Source organism: Lissotriton helveticus, chromosome 6 (genome assembly GCF_964261635.1).
Source record: "Lissotriton helveticus chromosome 6, aLisHel1.1, whole genome shotgun sequence".
Taxonomy (NCBI): domain Eukaryota; kingdom Metazoa; phylum Chordata; class Amphibia; order Caudata; family Salamandridae; genus Lissotriton; species Lissotriton helveticus.
In genome coordinates, this window is record NC_136067.1 from 1,341,823,908 (window position 1) to 1,341,850,434 (window position 26,527).

The 26,527-nt window shown below is 44.3% G+C and overlaps 1 protein-coding gene across 2 annotated transcripts in view; it reads right to left on the reverse strand.

The window, feature by feature from the left end:
- Nucleotides 1–26,527, reverse strand: part of ENTPD6 (ectonucleoside triphosphate diphosphohydrolase 6) — a 480,760-nt gene that overhangs the window by 13,313 nt on the left and 440,920 nt on the right. The window contains exon 14 of one of the 2 annotated variants that reach the window (XM_078649071.1): nucleotides 25,848–25,955. The exons of the other annotated variant lie outside the window; for it this stretch is intronic. Within the exon in view, the coding sequence (XP_078505197.1) occupies nucleotides 25,932–25,955 (24 nt within the window). The 3' untranslated portion in view covers nucleotides 25,848–25,931. Of the gene's footprint in view, nucleotides 1–25,847; nucleotides 25,956–26,527 lie in introns of those variants that run through there. 2 annotated transcript variants of the gene reach the window in all.

Sequence of the window (26,527 nt, forward strand, 5' to 3'; positions counted from 1 at the left end):
AATCTAAGGTTCAACTCACCATAAAATTGCATAGAGGGGCATTGTGCCTGCTAGAAGGCATGTCATGCAACATGTAGTTCAGAGATTCTTTTTTTAATGTAGCTAGCTCAGTTGGATACTGTTTTGTTTCATAGATCCTTGTCTGCCCTGTAGGTCACAAGTTAACATCCTTGTTTTTTAATGTAGCTAGCTCAGTTGGATACTGTTTTTGTTTCATAGATCCTTGTCTTCCCTGTAGGGAACAAGTTAACATCCTTGGACTATATCTTATTGAATTATGCCCCTGCAGCAAGGACCTGTATGCAACAACAAGGCATATATATAGAACCTTACTGTTTTTTTTCTCAATCTTTTCATTTTTTTAGGGTGCTAAAAAGGGGTTACTTTGGGTAGTAATAAACACATATTAGTAAGTGCTATATAAATGGTTATTAGTGTAAAAAGCTAATGGACAGACACATCTGATATTCTAACAATGCATGCATATTTCTTGCATAAAAACCTTAGAAAGGTAAAAAATGTAGCCCACCCCAGTCTTTGCCTCCTTTTGATGAGTACCTGTACTTATTTTTGTCCATTTAAAGCACTGTCCTTACAGTAGAAAACCTCTGCTAGACATGAGCCAGAAACGTGTGAGTGTGTGTGAGTGTGTCTCGCGTGCTAGGCAGCCTAATTGTGCACCAACACTTGGGCGAGAGAAGGATAGTGCCTTTTCTTGGTAGATATAGCTCTTTGCTGCCCTCTGCCGCTCAACACAAAGCAGCGCACCAACTCTGATTGCTGCACTGAGTTGAATGAGACATTTGTGAATCAAGGCAAATGTTTCCAATCGAGGCAAGAAAAGGGGTGTGCATTGACTCTTGTTAAAAAATACAGGATTAAACAAACGGATTGACATCAAGCTATTATCTGCTTAAAACAAGAAATCCAGGAAATTGCATTCACGGGAGTTTGTGTACCTACCAAGTAACAACCAACTGTTTAAAAGTGTTTTTTACTTTAAATACTTTCTATATTTAATTAACCCGTTTATATGTGATTTAAAAAAAGAAAGTTGACAAAAAAATGTTTTTTCGCCTTTTCATGCTCGCTTATATTTATTTGTCCTTTTATAGTGCTCAAGCAGAAAGAAGGCCTCTTCGGAACGCTGATTAAACATAAAATGGTTACAAACATGACGAAAACCGTGTTACATTTTTGTAATGTTTCAGCAATAATTGATTTGAAATTAAAAATAATACCTGTTTCAGATGAGTTAGAAGTATGAAAGAGAATGTATATTAGGGCTTAGCTTCTTAAGCAATCTCTACATTCTTTGGTGAATCCAATAATGCCATGCATGGTATGTTCATGTGTTCAAATGTAGATACCCATCTTACATTAAATGAAGATGGTCTCGTGTTTTGCCTAAACGCAAATCTTTAAGTGGGCCGGGTCCTCAGCACCAGCAGTTCTTATAATTAGGTGCTGAGAGGGGTCCCTATGGGGCTCTGCATTTATGCCCAACCGTCAGGGTGAAAAAAAAATCCTAACTCTGCAGGAGTACAGCTGCTCAAAGCTTTTGATGTTACATCAAAGCGACTCTTTTTAGTTCTTTCACAGTCTCATCATTTCAGAACTGAAGCATTTTCAATAATATATAGAACAGAGCCATAGTTGTTGATTATTTATATTAAGCAACTAACAGCCATTGTCAAAGTTTGTAGGTTTATTGTTACTTGTTGTATCAAATATCTGGATGCAATAACAGAAACAGCAAAATACAAGTTGGGCGGCACATTATGCTAAGCACAGATTTTTAGCGTACAAGTCTGTAAACTACGCCCTTAATGACATTGGCCACGCCCCTTTGAGAGACCTCCATTTTTTTCATCCCACTTATAGCCCTGCCTAAACCATTATCTGTTTTGCATTCACAGTCAGGTAGATGGACAGAGATGTAAGGTTTAGGCATGCACGCATACTTTGTAACTTATATTCACAAGAATATTCATATCAACTGCGTATTGCACTTTAAATGTAAAGTAGGCTCTTTCACTCAAAATATTCCCCGAGTCTTTTATTTAAAAAAAAAACAGAAGTATATAGTTTGGCAAAGACATTACATCATTCAGTTTTAAAAAGTCTCCTCGATTACTCTCTTCCAATATTGAAAAATCTAACAGTGCCTTTATTTGAAATCAATGTTATATCAATGGGTGATTCTTGCCTGGTCTTTATGGACCCTGTGACAACTTCATGCTTTTTGGGGTCCCAAGTTTAGGGACAACGTTGAATTGGGACACATTTTCAGCTAGTCCAAGTCTTTCAGATGCAAAATAATCTTAAACGATGTGTTAAATTTTCATAAATAGGGGCATACAAAAATGGCTGAAAACTGAAGCCGCCTGCTGTTCCACTGCCAAATAGTACCAAAAGAAAGCATAAATAAGTACCTATGGCATGTATGATGTTACAACGCATACTTTTACCACGCATGCCTTTACAACGCGGTATTTACAACGAATACCTTTACAACGCATAGTGCTTTGGGGCGCTGGATAGTGAATAGTTTAATTTACTATTCCAAATCCAGTCCCCGTGGATAGTAGGGAAGGTGTTGGATAGTAAATTAAATCTATTCCCTATCCTAGAGCGCCCCCCAGCGCAATGCGTTGTAATGGTTTGCGTTGTAAAAGTTGCGTCGTAAAGGCACTGCGTGGTAAAAGTTGCGTTGTAAAGGATGATTCCCGTACCGATGACACATTCCAAGATTTGTTCTACATTGCTTTGACTCGTAACAACATTTTACACGGATTTTAGCGTCTAAACATACATTTACTCCACTAAAGGCCACATGGTGTATAATCAGTGCTCTAGTGCATCATATTAAAATAAAACAATATGTAGCACTTGAAATCGTCTTTTTAGTTGACATTCATTTGTAATCACAAATCTCTCTTCACCACTGGGATTTTTCCTGTGAAAATCAAAGCACTGCTCCATTGATATCCAGCATACAATTCCATCGGGTGAAGTGTGATCATTATATCCTTATTGAATTTTCCCTGACTGGTCCCTCTTCTCTTTCTATCTGTGATGAACGTGGAGGTAGAGAGGTAGGTGATGCTCAAGATACAGAGAGAAGGGTTAGATAGCCTGGAGGAAAGATGTGGCATAGCGAAAGATGAAGAGGTGAGGAGAGAATGAGGTAGATAAAGAGTGGGAGGGAGCCAAGTAAACTGTTAGAGAGGTAGGGAAGCTAGAAGTAAGAAGGGGGGCCTCTAGACATAAAGAGAGGGATGTGGTATGCTTAGGGATGGCTCGAGAGAGCGGCAAGGTAGAAAGAGAGGTGAGCAGAAGAGAGGTAAAGGCAGTGAGTGGTAGACGATGATAAGTAGAGTGATTGGAGGTCATGAGAGAAACAAGGAGAGATGCAAGTTAGAGAGAGAGGTATGAGGTAAAATGAGAATAGGTGTAGAAACTCACCTAAGGTGAAGACTGTAGTGGGGGGGCCACAAAGACAGAGAAGGATGGAGGGTACAAAGAAATATGAAGTATAAAGCGACAAGATGTAAGGTAGAGAGACTTTGGTGAAGTACAGAAAGAGCGGTGAGTTTGAATCAACAGCACAGCGTGGTAGGAAGGTGAGGTAGAGAGATGCCCCGGTTACTTGCCGGCAAATTTCCTTACTCCAAGTATAGTCTTACTCGCCACATGAGTCCCCATCCCTCCCTCCCTGTTTGACTATCGGCTTCATGTGGTTGCTTACGAGGCTTGGTGGATATACAGGAAGTGGGTTGGGTTGTGACTCCTCTTGTACTGGGTCAAGGGTGAAGCCGGTCGGCCATGTTGGGGGAGGGATGGAATGTATATTTGCTTTAGAGGGTTTTGTTGTGGAGCTGAAGCTCACGGTATAACTCAGGTGGCGAGGAAGACTTACGAGGAGGAAATGAGTGTGAACTAAAGAGAGAAGTAGAAACAGAATGGGAAGGAGGAGGAATTAACTGAAGAAGGAAGGAGAGACGGTTGTGTATGTGTGAGAGAGAAGTAATGCTAGAGAAAAAATAGACGTAAGACAGAGAGGTAGCAGAAAAGGAACACAGGAGTGAGAGGTGGGATAAAGGGAAAAGAGGTAGAGAGAGAAGGGAGTAGGAAAGGTGGGGCAGCAAACAAATAACGGATGTAGTGGGCTGAGAGAGATGAGACAGTGAGCGAAATGTGCGTTAAGGAGCATTTAGTAAGTAAGAGATGTGAGGTTGAGAGTTGTAAGGGAGAAAGAGACTAGACAGAGAGGTTCAGAGATGTGAGAAAGGATAGAAAGATGAGGTAAAGAGGGAAATGAAGTTGGGAGAGAGGTGAAGTAAATGGAAAAGTGATAAAGGGGGTGAGATGGACAGGAGGGAGGTGGGCATAGTTGTGGTAGAAAGGAAGCGATATATAGTTAGGCACAGAGTTACAAAGAGAGAGAAAGAGAGAGGTACATTGAGGAAGAAGTGACGTAGACAAATGAGTTTGAGAAAGAGAGGGTCTGTATATCGAGATGTAGAGGTAGGTAGAAAGAAATGTAAAGGGTGGATGAGTTGGAAGAGACAGAGTACAGAGAAAGACATGACAGCAAGATATTTTTTAATATTCTTGGCACGACTGGCTGGGAGTGTGAAGGTTACAATAAGGCAGGCCAGGCGCACACACTAGTGTCCTTATGGGCGCCCGAATAAATTGCGCAGGGATCTCAATATTACATTTGTGTCTTGTCCTCAGTGATACTGAATGTGATCAAGTCCGACACCTGGAATAATATTTTGGCAGGCCAAGTCTCCTGAAATTTAGCAGATAAAAATGTTCCGGGAATCGAGCGTTACACCTTTAATCTAGCCTCCCAGGAAAAGGCTGCACACATTTGTGACTTCATCGTGCGCATCAGGCGGTTAGCCCGACATTGCGAATTTGACACTTTTAGCACTGAAGATGCGCTGCGACTGCGTATAATTGAAGGTTGCCAATCCGAATCTCTCCGTCGGAGACTGCTGAAGAAACATTACACACTCGAAGAAATTGAAGAAATGACACGCATCAACGACCAAGGGGAAGATCACGCAAGGAAAATGGAGGTTAACAAAACTGAAAAGAAGGAACAAGCATTCAGGATGCAAGCACAGAAGGAGAAGACACACCGGCCGGACCATCACAAATCAAGAAAATCAACACATTTCACATCCTCCCGAAGGGCGTCATCACGTCAGGAGTCGCGCCACACCAAGAACAGCAAGACGGCATCAACGTGCTACAGATGTGGACAAGAATACCCTCACTCGGGGCAGTGTCCAGCAATTGGTCAACAATGTCATCGGTGTGGAAGGGAGAACCACTTTGAAGTAGCCTGTCAAACCTGACCGTCAGGGCGATGATCGTCCACGTCGCAGTCAAGCACACAACATCACGCTCGAGCAGTGAAAGGAAGAGAAGGGCGCTCTTCTAGCTCTTCCAGATCGAGTGTACGCTCCGCCAGTTCATATCGCTCACGAAGATCGACATCTAGTGAATCATCGTCACCCACGCCCGTGTCACAAGATAGTGACGAATACATCTGCATGGTGTCAGATCCAGATCGGCTGAAAAAGTACCAGAAATTGGACATTCGAATAGGAAACCACCCTGCTAAATTTGTGTTGGACTCAGGAGCGTCCTTGAATTACATCTGTGCTCTTGAATACCAACGCATGAAACCGAGGCCGAAACTAGAACCTGCGGCGATCCGGGTGTTCACCTGGATGTCCAGAAAACCATTGCCATGCTTAGGCCGTTTCAGCACGACCCTCTCCTTCATGGACCGACAGATTCCAGCCTATATCCATGTAGTTGAAGGCCCAAATCTGGCCGATTGCCTACTTAGTCTGCCGACAGCAGAACGTCTGAGACTTGTGGAACTCCTTTACATGACTGAGGATGCCCCGAACATTGTCTGCAAATTTCCAAACCTTTTCAAAGGGCTAGGAAAGCTCAACCAATTCAGAGTAAAGTTACACATTGACGAACAAGTGACCCCAGTGGCACATCACCCCAGGAAAGTGCCTTTTCACTTACAACAGGCAGTGGATGATGAACTCCAAGAGCTGCTGAAGACAGACATCATTGAACGCACATCAGGGCCCACTCCCTGGGTGTCACCCGTGGTGGTGGTGCCCAAGAAAGGGAAGGACAACAAAGTACGCCTGTGTGTGGACATGCGCGCGCCGAACACGGCCATCGAGAGGGAGCGCCATCCAGGACCACACATTAGCGACATGATCGCCCGTCTTAATGGCGCTACTGTCTTCTCGAAGCTCGACCTTAATAAGGGTTATCATCAGCTGGAACTACACGAAAAATCACGCTATATTACGACTTTCACGACTCATCAAGGACTTTTCCGCTACAAGCGCCTCAATTTCGGCATATCTTCAGCCGCGAGATCTTTCAAGAGGCTATCCAGCGAGTAATTCAAGGGATTCCAAACGCTTTCAACTATAGCGATGATATCCTGGTGTTCGGGAAAGACCAAACTGAACATGACACCGCTCTGGACAGAGTATGTCACGCATTACTGAACGCCAACCTGACCTTGAACCCAGACAAATGCGAATTCCACAGATCGACCCTGAAATTCTATGGTCACATTTTCTCCAAAGACGGCATGAAGCCAGACCCAGAAAAAGTATCCGCCCTCACAGACACCCCGACGCCCCGAGACGTCAGCGACCTGCGATCGTTTCTGGGGATGGCGAGTTACTGCGCACGTTACATTCGGGATTATGCTACCATCAGCTATCCCCTCAGAGAACTCACCCGTCAAGGTCAGCAATTCCTGTGGACACCTGCCTGTGATCACTCCTTTAACAAAATTAAGAAAGCTGTCAGCTCTGCCATTAACTTAGCCTATTTCGACACCAAGAAGAAAACTGAAATTACCGTTGATGCCAGCCCGGTGGGCCTGGGCGCCATCTTGGCCCAATATCACGAAGACTCAGACCAACGCCATATCATCGCCTATGCCAGTCGCAGCCTCACCGACCCCGAGAAAGCATACTCTCAACCTGAGAAGGAGGGTCTTGCGTGGCGTGGGCCTGCGAGCATTTTCATCTGTTCATTTATGGCAAACATTTCACTCTCATTACTGAGCACCAAGCTCTCGTCACCATATTTGGCAATCCCAAAGCCAAAATGCCCCCGCGCATTGAACGGTGGGGACTGCGTCTTCAAGACTATGTGTATACTATCATCCACAAGCCAGAGAAGTCAGAGAATCCGGCGGACTACATGTCCAGACACCCCCAGACATACGCCACTGAAAGGTGCTCCTTGGCTGAGGAATATATCCACTTCGTCATTGACACCGCGCGCCCGCCCACGGTGCCCTTGGAGGTGATCCGTGAGGCATCAAGTCAAGACCCCGTCTTTCAAGACGTCATGGATCGCATACGCAACAACTCGTGAAGACACATACAGGACAACCCCGAGAACCCCACTCTGAACATCCAAGAACTTGTGGCATTCAGACACATCCAAGAAGAACTGTCCATCAGCACGGATGGTCTATTACTGAGGGGGGGGAGGATAGTGATCCCACAAAGACTAAGGCAAGGAGTGATCAACCTCGCCCATGAAGGTCACAGAGGAATCAGTGCCACCAAGAAGGCCCTACGAGAACGTGTCTGGTTCCCGTCTCTTGATCAGATGGTGGAGGCCACCCTCAAAGACTGTGTTTCATGTCAACTGGTAAGCCGGGAAGAACCGCCAGCTCCTCTGCAAATGTCAGAGCTACCAGATGGAGTATGGCAGCAAATAGCCATTGATTTCTTCGGTCCATTAAAATCGGGCAAGTACATTGTCGTTATCATGGATGAGTACTCCCGATTCCCAACTGCGCATCTAGTGTCATCCACCAAAGCAACCGCAGTAATCCCAGTTCTTGATGAGACGTTCGCAGCATGGGGTATTCCGCTGGGAGCGAAGTTGGACAACGGACCTCCGTTTAACGGCCAAGAATTCGCGGACTTTGCAAAACACCTCGATTTTAAACACAAAAAGATCACACCATTATGGCCTCAAGCAAATGGCATGGTAGAGCGCTTTATGGGAACCCTCAAGAAGGCGGTCCAACAAGCAGAACTTGCTCAACGAGACATACAACAAGCCTTAAATGAAGTCCTAAGAGCGTATCGTACCACACCTCACAACACCACCAATCAATGCCCGGCCACCCTGATGTTGGGAAGAATCCCTCGCACGAGGCTGCCCACACTAGACTGTATACTACAGCCGCGAGCTGTGAACATTGATCATGACACATTGGTCAAACTGGACTATGACAAGAAACTAAAAATGAAGACCTATGCTGACCAACGTAGACACGCGAAACATGCAGACATCCGAGAAGGCGATTGGGTGATGGTACAGCGTGACAGAAGAACAAAAGCGGACAGCCGTTATCTTGCTCATCCCCTGAGAGCTTCTAGCCGGAAAGGAACCATGATCACGGCAGAAGCAGATCACAAACGGATCACCCGCAACATCTCGCACTTCAAGAAATGCAACTCCATCAGTCGTGACGAGACTCCACCACGTGAGCTCACCACTGATTCAGTGAGTCCAAGTGAGAACAGTGACAGAGATCATCCCAGTCTGGTAAGGCGTGAAGAAGCTGCGAGCCGCAAAATCCAGACACCGGAGCAGCCGAGCCGTCCCCGGCGCCACATCAGACGACCCACCCGCCATATTGAAGATATCTGAGAGACAGTAAGACTTTTATACAAAGGGGGAAGGTGTCGTATCGCTAGTACCTGACCTGTGCATTGGACAGGGCAGGCGGAATGGGAAGGGGCGGGGGAAACATACCGGATGAGGAAAAGGAAAGCATGCCTGCCAAGTGTCACGCATCAGGCGTGACACTATCGCATTTCAGTGCGGTGTTCCGCATCACCGCACTGAAATGTATTGTCACACATTTTACTGCAACTCTGCTGTTGCAAGCTCCAGCGCTGAAACGGCTGTTAGCGCGCGCGCCTGGCGCTTGTGACACACTTGCACCTGCTCTGCTCTCCCCGTAGACTTCTTGCCGGCCCTGGGCGCTCGCGTTGCAGCGTTCTAGTGGATGTGGCGCCGTGGGGAATGTCATGTGACCTCACCTCCTGGCTGGTCCTGGAAGTGAGGTCCGACCGGGACTCAGGAAGCGAGAATTAGTGGAGGCGTGTTGAGTGCCGGCAGGAAATCATTGCGAATATAGATTTCAGCCGGGCCCGGCTCGGAGGGGTCAGTGCTGGCATACTTTGTTTTGCAGTTACAGACATCCCAGATAAGAACTTTGAATCAATCAAGCCCCAACCGGGATCGCCGCATGGCCTTTCCTCATGAGAATCACGTCATGCTCTTCAATGTTAAAAAGAACAGCACACTGATCATAATCTGAACAGGGTACTGGCGGCGGCCCCCACACAGATCTGGAGGTGCCTTGTCATCTGTTTTAAATGCTAGCAAGGCACCACATGTGGGCAAATGAATTGTAGTGCGGGCCTCCTCGCCCTTCGCACCACGCAGACAGTGTAGATGAGGATCGATTTGGACCCGACAGCGTTGTTCACGGCTGACTGCCGTTTTGGTGAGCTGGTCAGCATTGCCATGCTCTCCAGCGCAGCGGTATGGACTCCGAGACTGAGTTACCATGCCACAGACCGGGCTGGCTGAGCCCACGAGCGTTGGCGACAGAGGTGAGGTGCATACCGACCTGTCCCGGTGTAATATAACTTTTTTTTTTAATTATTTTAAAAAGCGAACCTTGTTTCATTTCATCATACAGCGACAGTACATGTATTGTAATATATATAGAATAATTACTCTGACTTCCGCTTTATTACTGTAGCTAGAGCCCGCAGTCTGAGTAAAGGACTTGAAAGAGGTGATATACCCAATTTATAAACGTGATAACTGTACCCGTTGTTTGCAAAGTTAAACAAACAGCACTGAACGCGGCTGGTTGTTCTCTGCTAAACTAGGGCCGCAGGCAGGCTACTCAGGCGCCTGACAGGGCAGCCAGTGTAGGGGGGGCGTCGGGGCTCAGTGACGGGCGAGCCACAGCTCTGATAAACATTTTTGAGAGGTAATTCATAGAGATGGGTGCTTATATGTCATCACAGCTTATCTGAACGGCTGATTATCTTTAACTCAATCACGGGTTCAAGCCGAGGGAAGGGAGGAAACGAGTAGTGACAGCGGTAGGAGTGGAGGCACTCCAAGTGACCAGGGTAACCACCTGCTGGGGAGGCACCTTCTCTATAGTGACTACAAAGATTCATGAGTTGAGTATTCAGGACCAAAGGTCAGCTATACAGGTACATCTGAGGATATTGTTCAGTAATATAAAAGTTTATATTTTTTGGTTTCTATAATAGCATGCAAACATTGTCATTTAGCTGGACTTTATTAAGGAGTAAAAAAAAGTGAACGCACACTAAGCAGTATTGGAGAGTTTCAAGCATGCTACCTAAAATATTTAAATCGTATTATGGTGGAAAATTTAGTATTTTTCTCAAGTACTAAGGAGTTTTGTGCACCAACAGTGGCTTACCAGTTGTTTCACGATAACCCACTCACGATTATAGTGCCTTCAAATTGAATCTGGTCGTTATTTCAAAATTTTACGATGGGACACAGGGTTGAGCACTAGTAAGATACTGTTACGAGGTGCCAGCCTGTGACTGAAAGCACAGTGAATGTGAAAGTCATTATTTTAAAACTTTATTACACAGCATATGACAGGCTGCTGAAAAATGTGCAAACAGATTTACTCTTTTATGTTAATAATGTTAATAAGATTAGGGACACTACATTTTTGGGGGTTTCCCAACAGTAGCAATATGCTTTTTCAGCTTTTTATTGCTCAAAATATGTAATTTCAGATTTTATCCCTTTGATAGGATGTCATTGCTTTGTTTTACCTGCGAAAAAGTGTCAAAGCTTTAGGCAGTTTAATTTCACACAGAAACCATAAAAATGTTTCTTATAAGTATACTGAAAACTTGGCAGCTATGTTTGACCGAAGTTTCCAAACTGTTTATAGAAAATCATATATTGTCTTCCACTGTTTTGAAGGGGCTCAGTACTTCGGTGACCAAACCGTGTCATAAATTAAAGCATACTTTCTTTGAATATGTGCAAAACAAGTATAATATAATGTCCAACTGTTTCTAAAACCTCGTTTTACTGCAATTTGTATCTGCACTACCACGTGTATGTATACAGCAGAACACCACCAGGTTTTGTGCTGGCGCTTTCCGCATTATTTTGCAACTTATTGCATCGGCAAACGATTATGCCTTGCTATACTATAAAATTTGCTTTTTAGGCTAGCGCAGGGTCATGAATGAACAGCTCAATGAGATAATCTTCTGAGCAGCTGCAGTGCCTACCTGTTACTGAGAACTGCAGTCACGCAGTCTGTCTCCACTTAGTGCCCATCCATTTCTGGTGCTTTGCAGCAGTTTTAAGATCTTCTTAGAGTTTCTCGTGGCTCAAATGGGTGTACTTTCTGATATTTATGTTTCCCCCATCTTCAATGCTTGTTTTGGATGGCAAGAAAGTGTCACTCATAGTTGTTGAAATGTCACTCATAATTACTCTGAAATTATGAAAATGTCACACATAGCAATCTGAAACCTTGGCAGCTATGGGAAAGTTAGTTGGAAGGTAGGTGCTACGAAATAAAGAAGTGTCCTAACCTCGCTCCTGGCTCCTGTCGTTATTGGGGGCCCGAGGTCACAGCACCAATATTAGCCTGTTAATTCGCATTCGAATGAAGGAAACTCACGGCCCTTACTGCTGTATACAAGACACTATTCAGCCTTAGCTCAATCTAAATAGTATTCGTATCAAATTGTTCTCAGCATTACAGCATATAAGATACCATCTCAAAATAGATGATAAAAGCAGTAAAAGTGAGAAACGGTAACCTGCTAAACGGAGACTCCACTGTGTTGTGACCGGGTGCTCCTTTGAAGACCTTTAACCCCACGCCTCGCGGCCCCCGCTGCACGGGTGCCGCTCGAGGCTCTCACCGTCCTGCTTCCCGACTGCCTGCCTGAGTAAGAGGTTTCGCCGAGGGATCCAAACAACATCACCAGGGACTGCGAGGACCAGCGGGCGCTGCGGTGAAAACTCACCACAGCTGGTCATCTTCCCGCCCCCCTCCCGCTATATAATTTTCAACCAACAACGCGCTAGCGGGACGCGCGCGGAGCAAAGCGCGGAGCGAAGCCCGGGCAAAGGGCGGGCCCTCTACGGCCCTCATCGGCCAGAAGAGGTTGGGCTGGGCCCAAGGTCTTGGTTTTTGTTTGAGTAAGTAGTGATCCATTTACTACAATAGTTCCACCATTGTTACCTCTGCATGATGGCCACAGCTGCTATTAGCCCTGCTATTGTTGGATTGGACAAAAACGGGGGCATGTTAAACCGAACCCTGGATGACTATTTTCCTAAAATTGCTCCTGAGGGCAACAAAGAACTGCTGTTAGCTGAGCGGCGGGCAGTTCGTCGCCGTTCGATTGAACGTATTACAAACAGGACCCTGTCTGAACCCATTATGTCTGTCACCTTGGATGATGATTTAAACACCTTATTGACAGGCAATATATCACCAACTGCTAGTGTGCCCCTATTACTTAAAGAATGTCTAACCCCTACTGTGTCACCAACGCAAACCCAACCAGACCAACTAACTGTGACACATGATCTTCCTAGCACACCTAAAACTTCTAACACTATGATCTCACCTACTATTAGGCCAGGTAAGGTAGTAAGAGGCAAAAATACGAGACCATTGCCTCATAAAATACACGGGCCTCCACCTGCCAAAAGGAGACGGAAAAAAACTGATACCAACAAGCCCAAATTAAGTCATACCGAATTTGGGAAGAAGGTGAACCCTGCTACTACCACGACTATGGGAGAACCTGCTACCAAGCAAGTAATAGCGCCTGCTCCGACGACCCCAATACTCGAGATACCATCTTCCCAAGCAGCCATAGAGCCTGACATCATCTATACCCCAATGGAAGAAGGACTGCAACCAGCCTCTCCTAAGACTCTCTTGGAAAATATAGAATTGATTGTGCGAAGTTATATGCTTGCCTTAGCTGAAAGATTTAGGGGAATGGAATTAAGGTTGGGGAAAATAGAGGGGGATCTGACTATACTTGGGAATTCCGTCAGGTCATTAGGGCCCTTGAAAGTGTTACACCCTCAAAAAACCTTAACACCACAGCCCACCCTCCTAAAAGATGCGGTGGTTGCAATATCCTCTACCTCTAATATTGGCAATAATCAGACAGCAGCTATTCCAGCTGCTTCTAATCACTTGCTTACAGGTGTACTATCATCTGTTAGCAAACCTTCTAATAAACCCAAGCCAAAACAGTTAACATCAACTATGGGTAGACCAAATATAACATCAATCAGTAATACTGATACCCCAGCCAATATAAAGGTAAGGGAACCAAGTATCCCCTCAAACAGACCCCCAAGATCAGAAGTGAACGAGATCAGCCATGCAAGAGGGGGACAGGATAGGAGGCCACCTATGGAACTCCCGCCGGAAGCTCTACCGTATGTGGTTGTACTTACCGGGGTTCCTGAACTGTCAAATGGTAAACGGGAAGGTAATTCTCAATTAAAAAATAAAATAATGCACTGGCTATCATTGTATAGACCCAAAATCAACCAGGTAAATGGTGAAATAGTCCATGTTCGTCGCTTGTCTTGGCTGGGTGGAAGAACAAAGGATATAGGGGGTGATATTGTAGTTGTAAACTTTAGGGATAGAAAAGCAGTTCAATACATTCTGAATTGGCCCTTTGGCAATGAAAATAATTGCATTGTACCCTGTCCTTTGACCTATTTCTACCCAAGATCCACAGTATTTCCCCCCCCAATATTTAACCAATAACATTCATCTTACCAACCACTTTTTTAACATGGAGACTGCCATGAACCCCGCATACATGCATCAATTAGCTCCACCTCCTGTGATGCATGGGTGGAATACCATACCGATAAGCCGCAATATAGGAGAAAATGAAAACATGATTCATTTGGTGCCATTTACCCCTTTAGAGTTATCAAATAGGTTTGAGGCATTTAGTGGCATGGAGGAATGTGATTGATGCCTAAAGAGCACAGAGGATGTTGGGGGGTTTGATAATGTCCCATGCACCATGGGGTTTTACGAAGAAAAAGGAACTAGCCATTTAAAGATAGGGCCATGTATAGTTGCAATATGTGATGATGCGAATAGCAGTTTGCCTGTTGTTTCACCTGCAGTGTCTCTTGGGATTAATGAGGGATTCCCATTGCTTACACCAGCCATAAGGCTAGAAAGTAGAGATGACGCCAGGGGAAATGAAAATGTTTTATGTATAGTGAGACATAATGAAGGAAAAGGGACTAGTGGTCCTATGATGGGCTCACGCGCTGTTGTTTCAGGCAATGATGAAGTTAATAGTAGTTTGTCTGTTGTTCCACCTGTAGCGACTCATGGTTCCAATGAGGGACCCCCCTCGCTTATACTTGTCTCATGGAATATAGCAGGGGTGCGCGCGAAATTATGTGATCCCGATTGGAATGAATACATGAACACTTTTGATATCTGTGTATTACAGGAAACATGGGCCACAGTACAGATGCACAGGGTTGGCTATAAAACGTATCAAATAGAGGCTGTGCCCTCAATAAGAGGTCGCGCATCTGGAGGTCTGCTAATATGGATCAGTGTTTCCATTAAAATAGGCATAAAAATGCTTAACACTGATTCTCCAGACATTCTTGGTCTGGAAGTAACCACAGCAGACAATAGGGTGATTTACCTTTTTAATGTGTACAACAGCCCCCAGTCTTCCCACAAGGAATCAACATGTATAGGGAAGCTAGAGTCATTTATGGATTCATTAAAAATAGGTGCAAGCATTATCTTATGTGGGGATTTGAACTGTAACTTCGAACCAATCACAGACATAGTTCATCTGTTTGAAGACGAGGATACCGCCAATGGAATACCAGCCCTGAATGAAAATAGAATGGTGGCTGGTACTGCATTGGCTCTGCAGATCACAAGGTTGCTGACTTCTCATGGCCTGAGAGCATGTAACGGGCGCATGCCATCTGACAGCCCGAAAGCCCCTACCTTTAAGAGACGGGAGTATGAGAGCAAATTAGATTATGTTATAGTCTCTCTAGACCTATGGCCATCTACAGAAGACTTAAAAGTCAAAGAGAGATATGAAATTGACCATTTCCCTCTGGAAACGAGCTTCCAACAAAGTATGTTAAAGGGGATGGGAGCCAAGGAGGGAGGCCATAGCCAAGCATCCTCGTCTATAAAAGATAACATTGTCCTTAGTAACAATCGCAGGGCGGTTAAATGGGCTTATGTATTGGATAAAGAGGATCAATTGGCCAATATATACTGTACCTTTGCAGACACCCTAAACTCATACTGTCCCTATAGCTGCGACCCCAAAGAATTTATTAAATTGCATAAATCCCTCTTCAGCAAACTATTACAACTTCTCACAAAAATTCCCAAAAGAGGTGCAGGTACGACTAATGTAAAAGCTAGAGGTAAACCTTGGTATAACAGGGAATGCCGCCTTGCCAAAACTGCACTGATTAATGCTGTTAAAAGGGAAGGTCCATTAGAAATTAGAGTTAAAAGGAAGGCTTACAACAAAATATTAGTAAGAGCGAAATCCTCTTGGGATGAGGAAATATGGCTCAGTATGCTAACAGCCGCCAAAAACAAGAACCAGAGACAATTTTGGGAATTAGCAGCTAAGGAAAACAATCGTGAGACAGGTTCTAGGGAGGTCTACTTAGATGAGGATACTTGGGTCAATCATTTTACATCACTTTATGCAGCCAAAACTCCAACTGATGTTGTTGCATTAGACGTACTCACTGTCACAACACCAGCAAACGCCCACCCGGTAGTGTTTAATATACATGAAACAGAGACAGCGATTGCCATGGTAAAGAAAGGGAAGGCACCTGGCCTAGATAAAATTCCGGGCGATCTCTATTTGTCTAACATTGATGTTTGGGAACCCTACGTGAACCACCTATTTAATATAGTTGCGGCTACCGACTATATTCCGGACACATGGAATGGCGCAGAAATCATTACTATTTTTAAAAAAGGGGATCGTGGCGACCCAGCCAATTACCGCCCCATTAGCCTTTTAGACATAACACAGAAGATCTATGCTAGACATATTTTAAATCGGATAAACTCATGGTTGGAGGATGAGTCAGTTTTATCTAAATACCAGGCGGGATTTAGGAACAAAACAGGTACTATAGACCAGGTACTTAGGCTATGCTGCTTGTACTGGAAATACGTTATTATCCGCAAAGGTCACCTGTATGTGACCTTTGTAGATCTGCGAGCAGCATTTGACCTAATTCCTCGCGATTTACTCTGGGAAACCCTGAATAGGCAAGGGCTGTCAGGCGAATTGCTAAAACTCGTGATGGGCTTGCACCAGGAGAATTATGCCAAGGTTAGGTGGGGCCCAAATGGGGAACTTACAGACCCAATCCCCATAAAGCGGGGAGTACGTCAGGGATGCATACTGGCCCCCACACTTTTCTCCCTCTACGTAAATGATATTGCAGCCTATATGGAAAATTGTGATAATGATTCGCCCCGATTGGGAGGGGAACGTGTTGCGTCCCTCCTTTTCGCGGATGACACAATTTTAATTTCACAAACACCACGCGGCCTACAGACCCTTTTAGACAGGTTCCAACAGTATTGCACATTAAAAGGACTAGAAATTAATATAAAAAAACCAAAATACATGGCACTAAACCTGCACAAAACTTTTAAAAGGAATTTAATGTTAAACGGACACAAATTAGACTACGAACACAGTTTTACATATCTGGGAGTCCTGATAGATTCTTTAATGGGATGGGGCCCACAACTAGAAAAATCAAAACTGGTGTTCAAACAAAACTGTTTCCCAATATTGCAGAGACATAACAAAAGTGTGAATAAGGCGGTCACCCCAGCAGTAGAGCTTTTTAGATACAAGGTTCAATCAGCCTCACTGTATGGGGCGGAAATTTGGGGGCCAGTGTGTAAGAAAACCTTTGAAGCACTTGAGAACAAATTTATTAGGGGTCTTTTAAAAGTTCCCATAAATACCCCACTGATACCCTTATTTCTTGATCTAAATATTAAACACACAGACTATCATGCAATATTGAGACCAGTACTGTTGTGGGTTAGATTATGGACAACTATTGAACTATCTGATTACAAAAATGGCTTGAAAGAAGTCCTTGAGCTCGATAGCGACAGGAAATTTTTTTGGTTCAAGCATGTTAAAACCTGGTTAATGAAGCTCGGATAAACACATTTTTGGAACGAGCCTGGTTCTTTAAATTCAGTTTCCAAGAAAATACTCAAACTGTCCTTTTGGTCATATGTGAGTCACGATTCCGTGTATATAAGAACACACGGTCCTCTTACAGAAAAATTCCTTATGGTAAAAAATGAGGCATCATTCGAACAATTTCTTGATGAAATCGAGCCACCACTGGCCAAATCTCTGTATATAAAATTCAGATATGGTACATTGAGGTCTAAGGTAACAGAGAAAAGATGGGGGAAAATAGATAATGACTATTGCAGTTTATGCACCAATAATCAAAGGGAGGACATTTATCATATATTGTTTTTCTGCCCTAGCTACGCTAAGGCAAGGAAAAGATGGATAGTCCCCTTGTGCCGTAATATTGGTTCTATCTCCCATAGGGAGGCTGGTAGGATCCTTAGTACGGACACCAGTCAAGTAATTGTGTTCGGAATCAGTAAATTTTTATTGTGCGTTTATCTTATTAGACGGAAACTAAACCTTTCATTCTAAATAAGGAAAAACTGCCATCCTGAAATCTAGCAAATCATGAATTGTGTCTAGCTATTTGTGTCTTCTCAAATTTATGGTTGTTATAACCAGTTTAATGTTTTTAATTTGATTTTTAAACATTTTAACATATTTATTCATTTTCTGTGTCACACATAAATTTGTAATTTAGTGTGTCCAAACATGATGAAATATAGATTTATAATAGGGTGCTTAACTATATTGAATTGTAAGTTCTATGTGGTGAATCTTATTTTGTTTTGTTATATTTTATTGTATCTTTTATGTTGCAAGCCAACGAAATAAAGATTAAACTCGACTCGAGAAACGGTAACACAAACAAAATAATCATGTTTAACAATCGGGCTGCTGTAGCAGACATTCATTGTAAGACACTGCCCTCGTGTGGTTCTTTTGCAACTTGCGACTCAGCATATGTTTTTATTTCTTGGGTGGTTGGTATTAGTAGGGTGCATACGGTTTAAAGTAATTTAGAAAAGATGAGTTAACTTCTAAGGACTTCTGATGTTTGTGCGGAAACTGCTATCAAAGATCGGGCTATGCTATCACTTAATAAAGACTGCTAGTCACCACATCTGAGGTAACATTACAATGCATTCTAGACAACAAAGCAGCAAATATATTTTCAGCAAGTTTATTGTTATTACAATGATACTCATCCGAGAGAAAGGCTGTATAAAGGATTAATCCTAAAATATACTCCTTCTTATGGATATCTTACAAACCTCCAGGCCAAGATGCTGAGGGGACTTGGACATTTTCAGTAAAATCGACTTCACTGAGTTTTATCATAAGTATCCAGGCCCTGCCTCTCCGGGAAGCATACTGGTGACATCAGGTGTTCAGGTGAGTGCCTCGCGTGGCCGCAGGTGCAGCTGTGTTCAGGTGAGTGCCTCGCAGGTGCAGCCTGTGCTGCACTTGTTTAACGCAGGGCACTTCCTAGTGATGGTGTAAGCGCCACCTACATCACACAAAAACCGAGGATGGGGTCGAAAAGAGGAGGTTGACAGACAATTATCTTCACTTTCCCTGTGTCTCTAGAAACGATTAACTGCTCCTGCTCTCTCTGTCTGGTAAACAAGGTCCCTTTAGCTTACAAGGCCGCATTATGAAAGTGCCCCGGGTGCGCACCGGGCATTTGCTCCCACTTTGCTCACCCTTGGAACACTTTGGTTATACAAAAGGAGCAGCAGACGCTTCTGCGTTCCCTTCTGTAATTTCGATAGCTCTGGCGCACATAACGCCCCAGCGCTATCTTCAGAGGGTGTTCCCTCATTTGCATGGTGGCGTGGCCCCATGCAAATGAGGTAATCCCCTTGTACTGTACCTGCGCTGTATTATAGATGCAGGCGCAAAAGCAAAGAAGCTGTCAGGAGGTGACTGTGGCACACTGTCAGTGTCCCCCTTGATGGCAGCCCTCTGGAGGGGGGGAGGGGGTCCCATGGGCCCCCCAGACATCCCTTTCCAGGCAGGTACAGTCACTCACTGCACCCACCTACAAGGGGATCTCTAATCCCCTTTAAAAGTGCAGGTGGGTTACCACCTGAACTGTGAAACACAGAGCAGCTTCAAAGCAGCTGCTCTTTCACATAAATGCGCTACCCCAGGGCAGCTCATTCGATGTAATAGGGCACTCTTTCCCTGTTTGTGCCTGGTGCACTTGTTTTAAGGTGCACCCAGCTCAAACTGGGAAAAAGCACCCTTTACATAATAGGGCCCCCTGTTTCCCAAGGAGTGTTATTTTTTTACCCGGTAGCTGGAGATGCTTGCATTTGCCTCTGAAAGGCTGTCTCTGCCCTCTCACCCACTGGGCTGTTTAACCCGCGACTACCTAAAATGAAAAAAGCAGAAAGCCAGGTACTAAATATCACAACTCCTATGCTTTGGCACTACAACATAAGGTACCAACATGGATTTTTTTCAGCCAGCAGCATGTTGCATTGCAGGGCTTGTAGTTTTGCTTTTAACAGTTTCTAAAACCCAGCTCGCAAAGCAATGTTGGCTAAAATGACAAAATTGGCTGTTTGTATCATACATGATATATGATATACATATGATATCTATTCTTGTAGAGGGGCAGGAAGCGCCTAAATCATAGTCTTTGACTACATTTACACTAATTCTCAAACCTAATAAAAACCCTAGGAATTGTAAATCATATAGGCTCATCTCTCTGCTCAACAGTGGTTACAAATTATTCTCGGGTATGATGGCTAGGAGGTTAGGCAGAGTGATAGGATACTCTGATTCACGAGGACCAAAAGGGTTTTATGTCTGGGAGATAAATGCAGGACCTGACACACCTGCTCATTGGTGGGATAGATCTAGCAGTACAAACACAGGCTCCCCTTGCTATAATTACTGTGGATGCTGCCAAGGCTTTTGACAGGGTTCAATTGATATTTCTGTGGCAGGCCCTTCATCAATCTGGCATGAGAGGTAATTTTGTGAACATAATACAAGCCTCATATAAGACTCCAATGGCAAACATGGTGGTGAATGGCACCTTGACGCAGAACCTCAGAATTACATTTTTATACGATTAGGCAAGAGGAAGAGGTTGTCCCCGTAAAGTCTGACTAGCTGAGTAAGTAGGTGGCATTGTATTCAGATGACCTGTTGAGTTACACGGCAGAACTTAGAGCTCTGAGGTCAATTGAGAAGATCACTGAAGATTTCAGCATCATCTCTGGTCATTCAGTGAATGAGGACAAGTCAGAAATAATGGCTTGGAATGTAGAGTACCAGGATACCAGGGTCAAGCAAGAAATCATACATTTAGGAATATTTATTAAACAGGAAATGATTGACATTCCCAAAAATAAATTGGACAAAGTTAGGAGGGAAGTTTGCTGATAAACTGGGTAAAATGTCCATAATAGCCAAACATACCTACTTTTTCAACATCCAGTTGAGCTTTGATGAGATCACTTTACTGTGCCTTCAATCCAATATCAACAGTTTTATTATAGCCTTATAGCCCGCCGTAGAGGGCTATACCGGCTATTAAAGGCCCTCTCCAGCGTTAAAGGCCCCGAGCTGAAGGCGAGGGCCTTTAACAAGGGAGAGGGTCTTTAATAGCGTTATAGCCCATCTACGAAGGGCTATAAGGCTATTAGAACATTCTTTCACTAGAGGACAGAATGTTCTAACAAAAAAAACAAAGCCTTTTGGGAGCGTGAGGGGATTGGAATACCCTCAGTCTCCCTGAAGCCTTTATTCACAGCCAGAGCTGTGAACAAAGAAACATTGGAATGTTGGAGCTCCAGGCTTACACCAGCCATTATAAGCCCGGAGCACTCCATTGTTTTCAATGGAGCTCCCAACATTCCAATGTTCTAATTGGAGTTATAGTAGGGCTAGACTCTCCTGGAAGAGGTTCGGGAAAACAAAGAACAATGGTGGTTCAAGATTACCAGATATAAAACGATATATTTCTGAGCTTTCCAGATTGTCTCTTAGTTGTTCGGGAGCTGAAGTCAATCCAAGATAAGGTAGCTGTATCGAGAAATGATGGATGAGTGGTGTCAGAGAGGTTTCGTCTACAAGTTTGGAGTGCTGAAATACTAGAAGAAAGTTAGGTTGAAGACCCATAGATCAGCTGCAGGTTTATGGTATGAGATCAGGAGACCATCGGGCATTTCTTATTATAGCAGCATGGCAGGAATGTGACATTCTCCTGGTACACCGGAAGTGCTGAAAGACTACTAGTAAGGTCCCCTTAAGACAGGTGTGATAGTGATGTGGGGTTGATTAGTGGATGAAGGGAAACCTATAAGTTGGGAAACAATATCTCATCAGACAGAAGGCAACCTCACACCTTTTGAATACTTGTAATTGAAGTCATGGTGCTCAAAGCAAAAGTGGACCCAGGAGGATTTGGAAATGGAGGAGCAACTACACAAAGGAGAAAGAGTTTGCCCTTTGGTTTGTGGTTATGTTAGGCCAAGAGGACAGAGGGAACCCACAACAGTACTGCATTTGGGTTCGAGACTTGCCTACGGCAACACTGGAAAGCATTTGGTAAGTATCTATGAATTATTTGTATAAGAAAGTTAAATCTGCCACAAAAAAAGAATCATCTTTTTTTTTCTTCCATATCTTTTTATTAAGGAAATACAAAAAGAAAAAAGGACATAAAAATGCAGGACAGTAAGAGGCCTGTGTTTGACATTCGACTGTGCAAGGTACCACTGTATTATGTCAAGCTATACAATAGAGGCAGAGGCCATCATATACCACATGTCTGACAATATTAGGACTGTGAGCAAGCACGGCCTCCAACCGTTAAGACACGCAACCGTGGAAAAGAAAAACCATCAAAAGACAATGAAATATATGTCAAAAATACAGAAAGACGGGGTGGAAGGGAAAAGGAAAGGGTGAATCAGGGGTGCAGCAGTCTGGGCTGTGTGCAGACTAAGGATGGGTAGAGCGAAAAGGAGGTGTCGCGAGCGGGCCATGGCGTAACCCCCACAGGGAGCTAAGAGGAGGGGATCGGTGTCCCTGTGGTAAAAGGCTGATCATCCCTCTGAGGAGTGTGGGCACCAAAGTCTGGAGAAGCTTGTTCAAAGTGTTGAAGGGGCCAGAGTGATGTAAAACAGGAGTATTCAAATTTTTGAGAAATAATCAACCAGTGGTTGCCAGATGCGGGCAAATTTGGAATTGGTGTGGTATCCTGCATGATAAAAGGTCCATCCCCATGACGTGCCAAAGGCATGAGAACCACAAGGCGATTGGCGGTGCAGTAGATTTCTTCCAATTCAGGGAAAGCAATTGTTTAGCTACACCTAGCATCTGCGCTATACATTGCCAATCAGCTTGGGTCATAGCAGGAGGTGTTTTGGGTCAGATGCCCAGAATGATAGTGGTGTATGAGTTCAGAAGAGGAAAGCTTATGGTATCCTTAATGTGGCTCAGGACTTCCTTCCAGTGTAGGGTTAATAGGGGACAAGACCACCAAATGGTATAAAATCACTGGTTGCCGATTGACAGCGCCTGCAGCAGGGGCAGGAAGGGGAGAACATTCTCTGTAGACGTGGTGGGGTTTAGTACCACCTAGTCATTAGTTGATAAGCAGTTTCACGCTGGGCTATGCTCCTATACAGCTTAGGCATGTCCCGCCAGAGGGCTCCCATTGTTTCGTTGAATCTGCATCCCACTCTGGAGTGTTATAGCACCTGGTATGTGTGGGAGATCAGTACCCATGTGCCATCGAATGATCGCACCAGTGTCTTGAAAGGAGTGAGTAGCCGTGTTCCCCCCAGTATGTTGGGTGGTTGAAGCAGCCAGTGTCTCAGCTGATAATACGTAAAACGAGAGGTGTCAAGGAGGTGAAAGTCCCCTTTGCATTGGGCAAAGGTTTTAAACGCATCTTCCTTGAAAAGGTTTTGAATCATACAGCACTCTCCCTCATTCCACGTGGGGAATGATTGCGGCTGTAGCGCGGAGGTAAATTCCACGTTCCCGGCCAAAGGAGTGTTAGGGGACGGGAAGGAGGTCACTATCCTGTCCCAAATATCAAGAACTGTCTTAGTGGGGGTGGCAACATAAGCACTGCAGGGTCTAAGGTGCTTCGAGAGCCAAGCCAGGTCCTAAAAGGGGGCAACATGCCACCGCATGGTGCATATGGAGCCAATGATTTTTGCTCCTGCGGATGACCCATTCAGAGATATAACAAGGACGTGACGCCCAATAGTACTCCAAAAGATTAGGGCACGCCAGGCCCAAGGGTCTCTAGGCAACATAAGGATCTTGTTGGAGAACCTTGGACACTTCCCACCCCAGCAAAAGGTGTTTACGTCGCGTTGAAGGTGGAGAATAGCATCTTGAGGGATTGTGTTTGAAACAAATACAAGATTTTCGGCAATATGGGCATTTTAACCGAGCTGAGGCGGCCAAGCCAGGACGTCTGAAGTGGCTTCCGTTTCCACAGGTCCTCCAAAATGGACCTTCTATATTCTGAATAGTTGGCCTGGGTCCATGTTGACAGGGAAGGAGTTAAGTCCAAGCCAGATAACCGAGCGGTCGCGGGGCTCATAGGAAAGGGGCGAGTGACTGCAAATGAGGTATGTCCTGTGGGGGAATGGGTAAGTTCAGCACTTAGGACTTGGCCATATTGATATTAAAACCTGAAAGTCCTTCAAAAACTGGAGAATATTTACCAGGGCAGGAAGGGAGGTTTCAGGCTTGACCAGGGTATCAAACGGTCATTGGCGAAGAGAGCAACCTTATGGTCCAGGCCACCAAAATGGATATCTGCAACTTCTTCCTCCCGGCGTATAGTTATTGCCAGTAGTTTGACTACCAAGGCAAAAAGCAGGGCCGAGAGTGGACAGAACTGTCTGGTGCCCCATTTCACATCTATGGGTTTGGAGAGGAGGCTGTTAATCTGAATATGTGCAGTTGGAGAAGGTATAAGGTGCCATTATCCAAGATATTATGCCTGGCCCTAGACCAATGTTCTTCAGGACTGCACGCAAGAATGTCCAACTAATGCGGTTGAAGGCTTGTTCAGTGTCTAGGGAAAGACGGCAGACTGGAATGTCCTGGTGATGTAGCTTTTCGACCAAGTGGGCTTTTCAGCGAATATTGTCCGCACCCTGGAGATGACGTACTAAGCCGGCCTGATCTGGGTCAACCAGGCCAGGGAGTTACGGGTCCAGACAGGGCGCCAAGATCTTGGTGTAGATCTTGGCATCTGTGTTTAGCCAGGCAATGGGGTCCTTATCCGGTTTTGGACTGATTACTTTTACAGCCACAGACATAGTATGGGTAAGGCCCATGACTTCAGAAGAAAAATTGAAAAGTCGTAGCAGGTGGTCCTGAAATTAGGGCCCGAACATACCATAAAACGAAACCAGAAGGCAATCCGGTCCTGGGGTTTTACCCACTGGGAGATCGCAGAGGGCATGTTGTAATTCAGCCAGGGTGAATGGGGCCTCTAGGATCTGCATATGTTGAGCGTCAATGGGTGTCCACGGGCAAAAATCCAGGATGGAACTAATGTCATCCTGGGCAAAAGGCTTGTTGTTTATCTTGCTCAGAGATTGTCCACGTACCACTGGCACGTTTAATTTTGGATATATGAGCCTGTGCCATCTGTTGGTGAACAAAGATGAAGCCCACATTATCACCCCCCTCGTAGTATCTCTCCTTTAGGGCAAGCAAGGACCTTTCTACCTTGTTCATTCGGTGTACCCTCAGTAGGTGCCTGAGCAGGGCCAGATGCCTTTTGGGGCACCTAGAAGGGGCTAAATGATCCTGCCGCTCCAAAGCCCTTATGTCTCCGGTCAAGCCAGACTCCACCAGCCTAGCCTCTAGTGTACGGGTAATAGTAATAGTCATAATAACAACCTGTATTGTCGCCTTAAAGACGTTCCATAGAGTAAAGGACAGGGTCTCGGGAAGGGCGTTCGACTCAAAGTAAGCTAAGATCTCTCTCTGGATCTCAGCTACATTGACAGGGTCTCGCAAAAGATGAGGGGGATGTAGCCAATAAGGGCAGGACCGCAGTGATGGTCCCCGGCACGGAAGTACCATTTCGACATTGGCATGGTCAGAGAGGGAAATGTCAGAAATGTTTTTCTTATAAGATTCAATGTAACATTCACAATGTATTTTTAGGTACTAGGTCACCTGATTTTGATCAACACCTCCAAATCAATTTTATTTGATTTATTTCTTGCAGTGGCTTTTAAAGTTATATTAACTTGCTGGAAAGACAACTCTAAATTATCCTTTTTACTTTAGTGGAATTTAATATGTGATGAACATAGAATTGCTTCAGTAACTCAGCCTTTAACCCGTTTACAAATTAAATATGATCTATTATGCCTTCCTTTCACCTGTTTTCTATCATCATAATCTTAATCTTTCTAGTTTTTTATTCCATATTTCATGTTTCCTCCTTTTTCTTTCTTCTCTTTTCCTTTCTCTTCCTCTTTTTCTGTCTTCTTTTTCTATCTTCTTTTCTCTTCATTCCTTTCTTTTAATCTTTCCCTATAAAAAATGTAATCTCTTTACTTATTGTATTCACTGTAATATTTACACAGGTTCTTTGTATACCAGTAACATATGTTATACCTATTTTTAATAAGTATTTTTTTAATAGTCATTGTTCAGGAACATTAATATAAGAGTTTATAACATGTTGTAACCTTTTATCTATAATGCACCTAATTTACGGTTACTATCTATCTATACTTGTATACTTATATCCATATCGGAATTGACATATGTATATTTCTCTTCCTGTGTTCTTTATCTTCAATATAAATTATTTAACAAAACATTTTTTAAAAAAGGAATGCAGACTGACTCCAGGTCCTGCAGCAGCAAATGTGAGATGAAAAAAATAATCAATACGAGAATAAGAGTGAGGCCCATATCCGTAAAGTCCCTTTTTAAACCAGTGGAAATCGCCTGGCACCCTGGAAAGAGGCAGCACCACGATCCAACTCAGGATCCCAAGCCAAGTTAAGTCCCCCCTCCACAACCAAGCTGCTCCCCTCCTGTGCCACCTGTTCTCGCAGAATGGTCGTCGTAAGATATGCATCTTGTGATTGATTAGG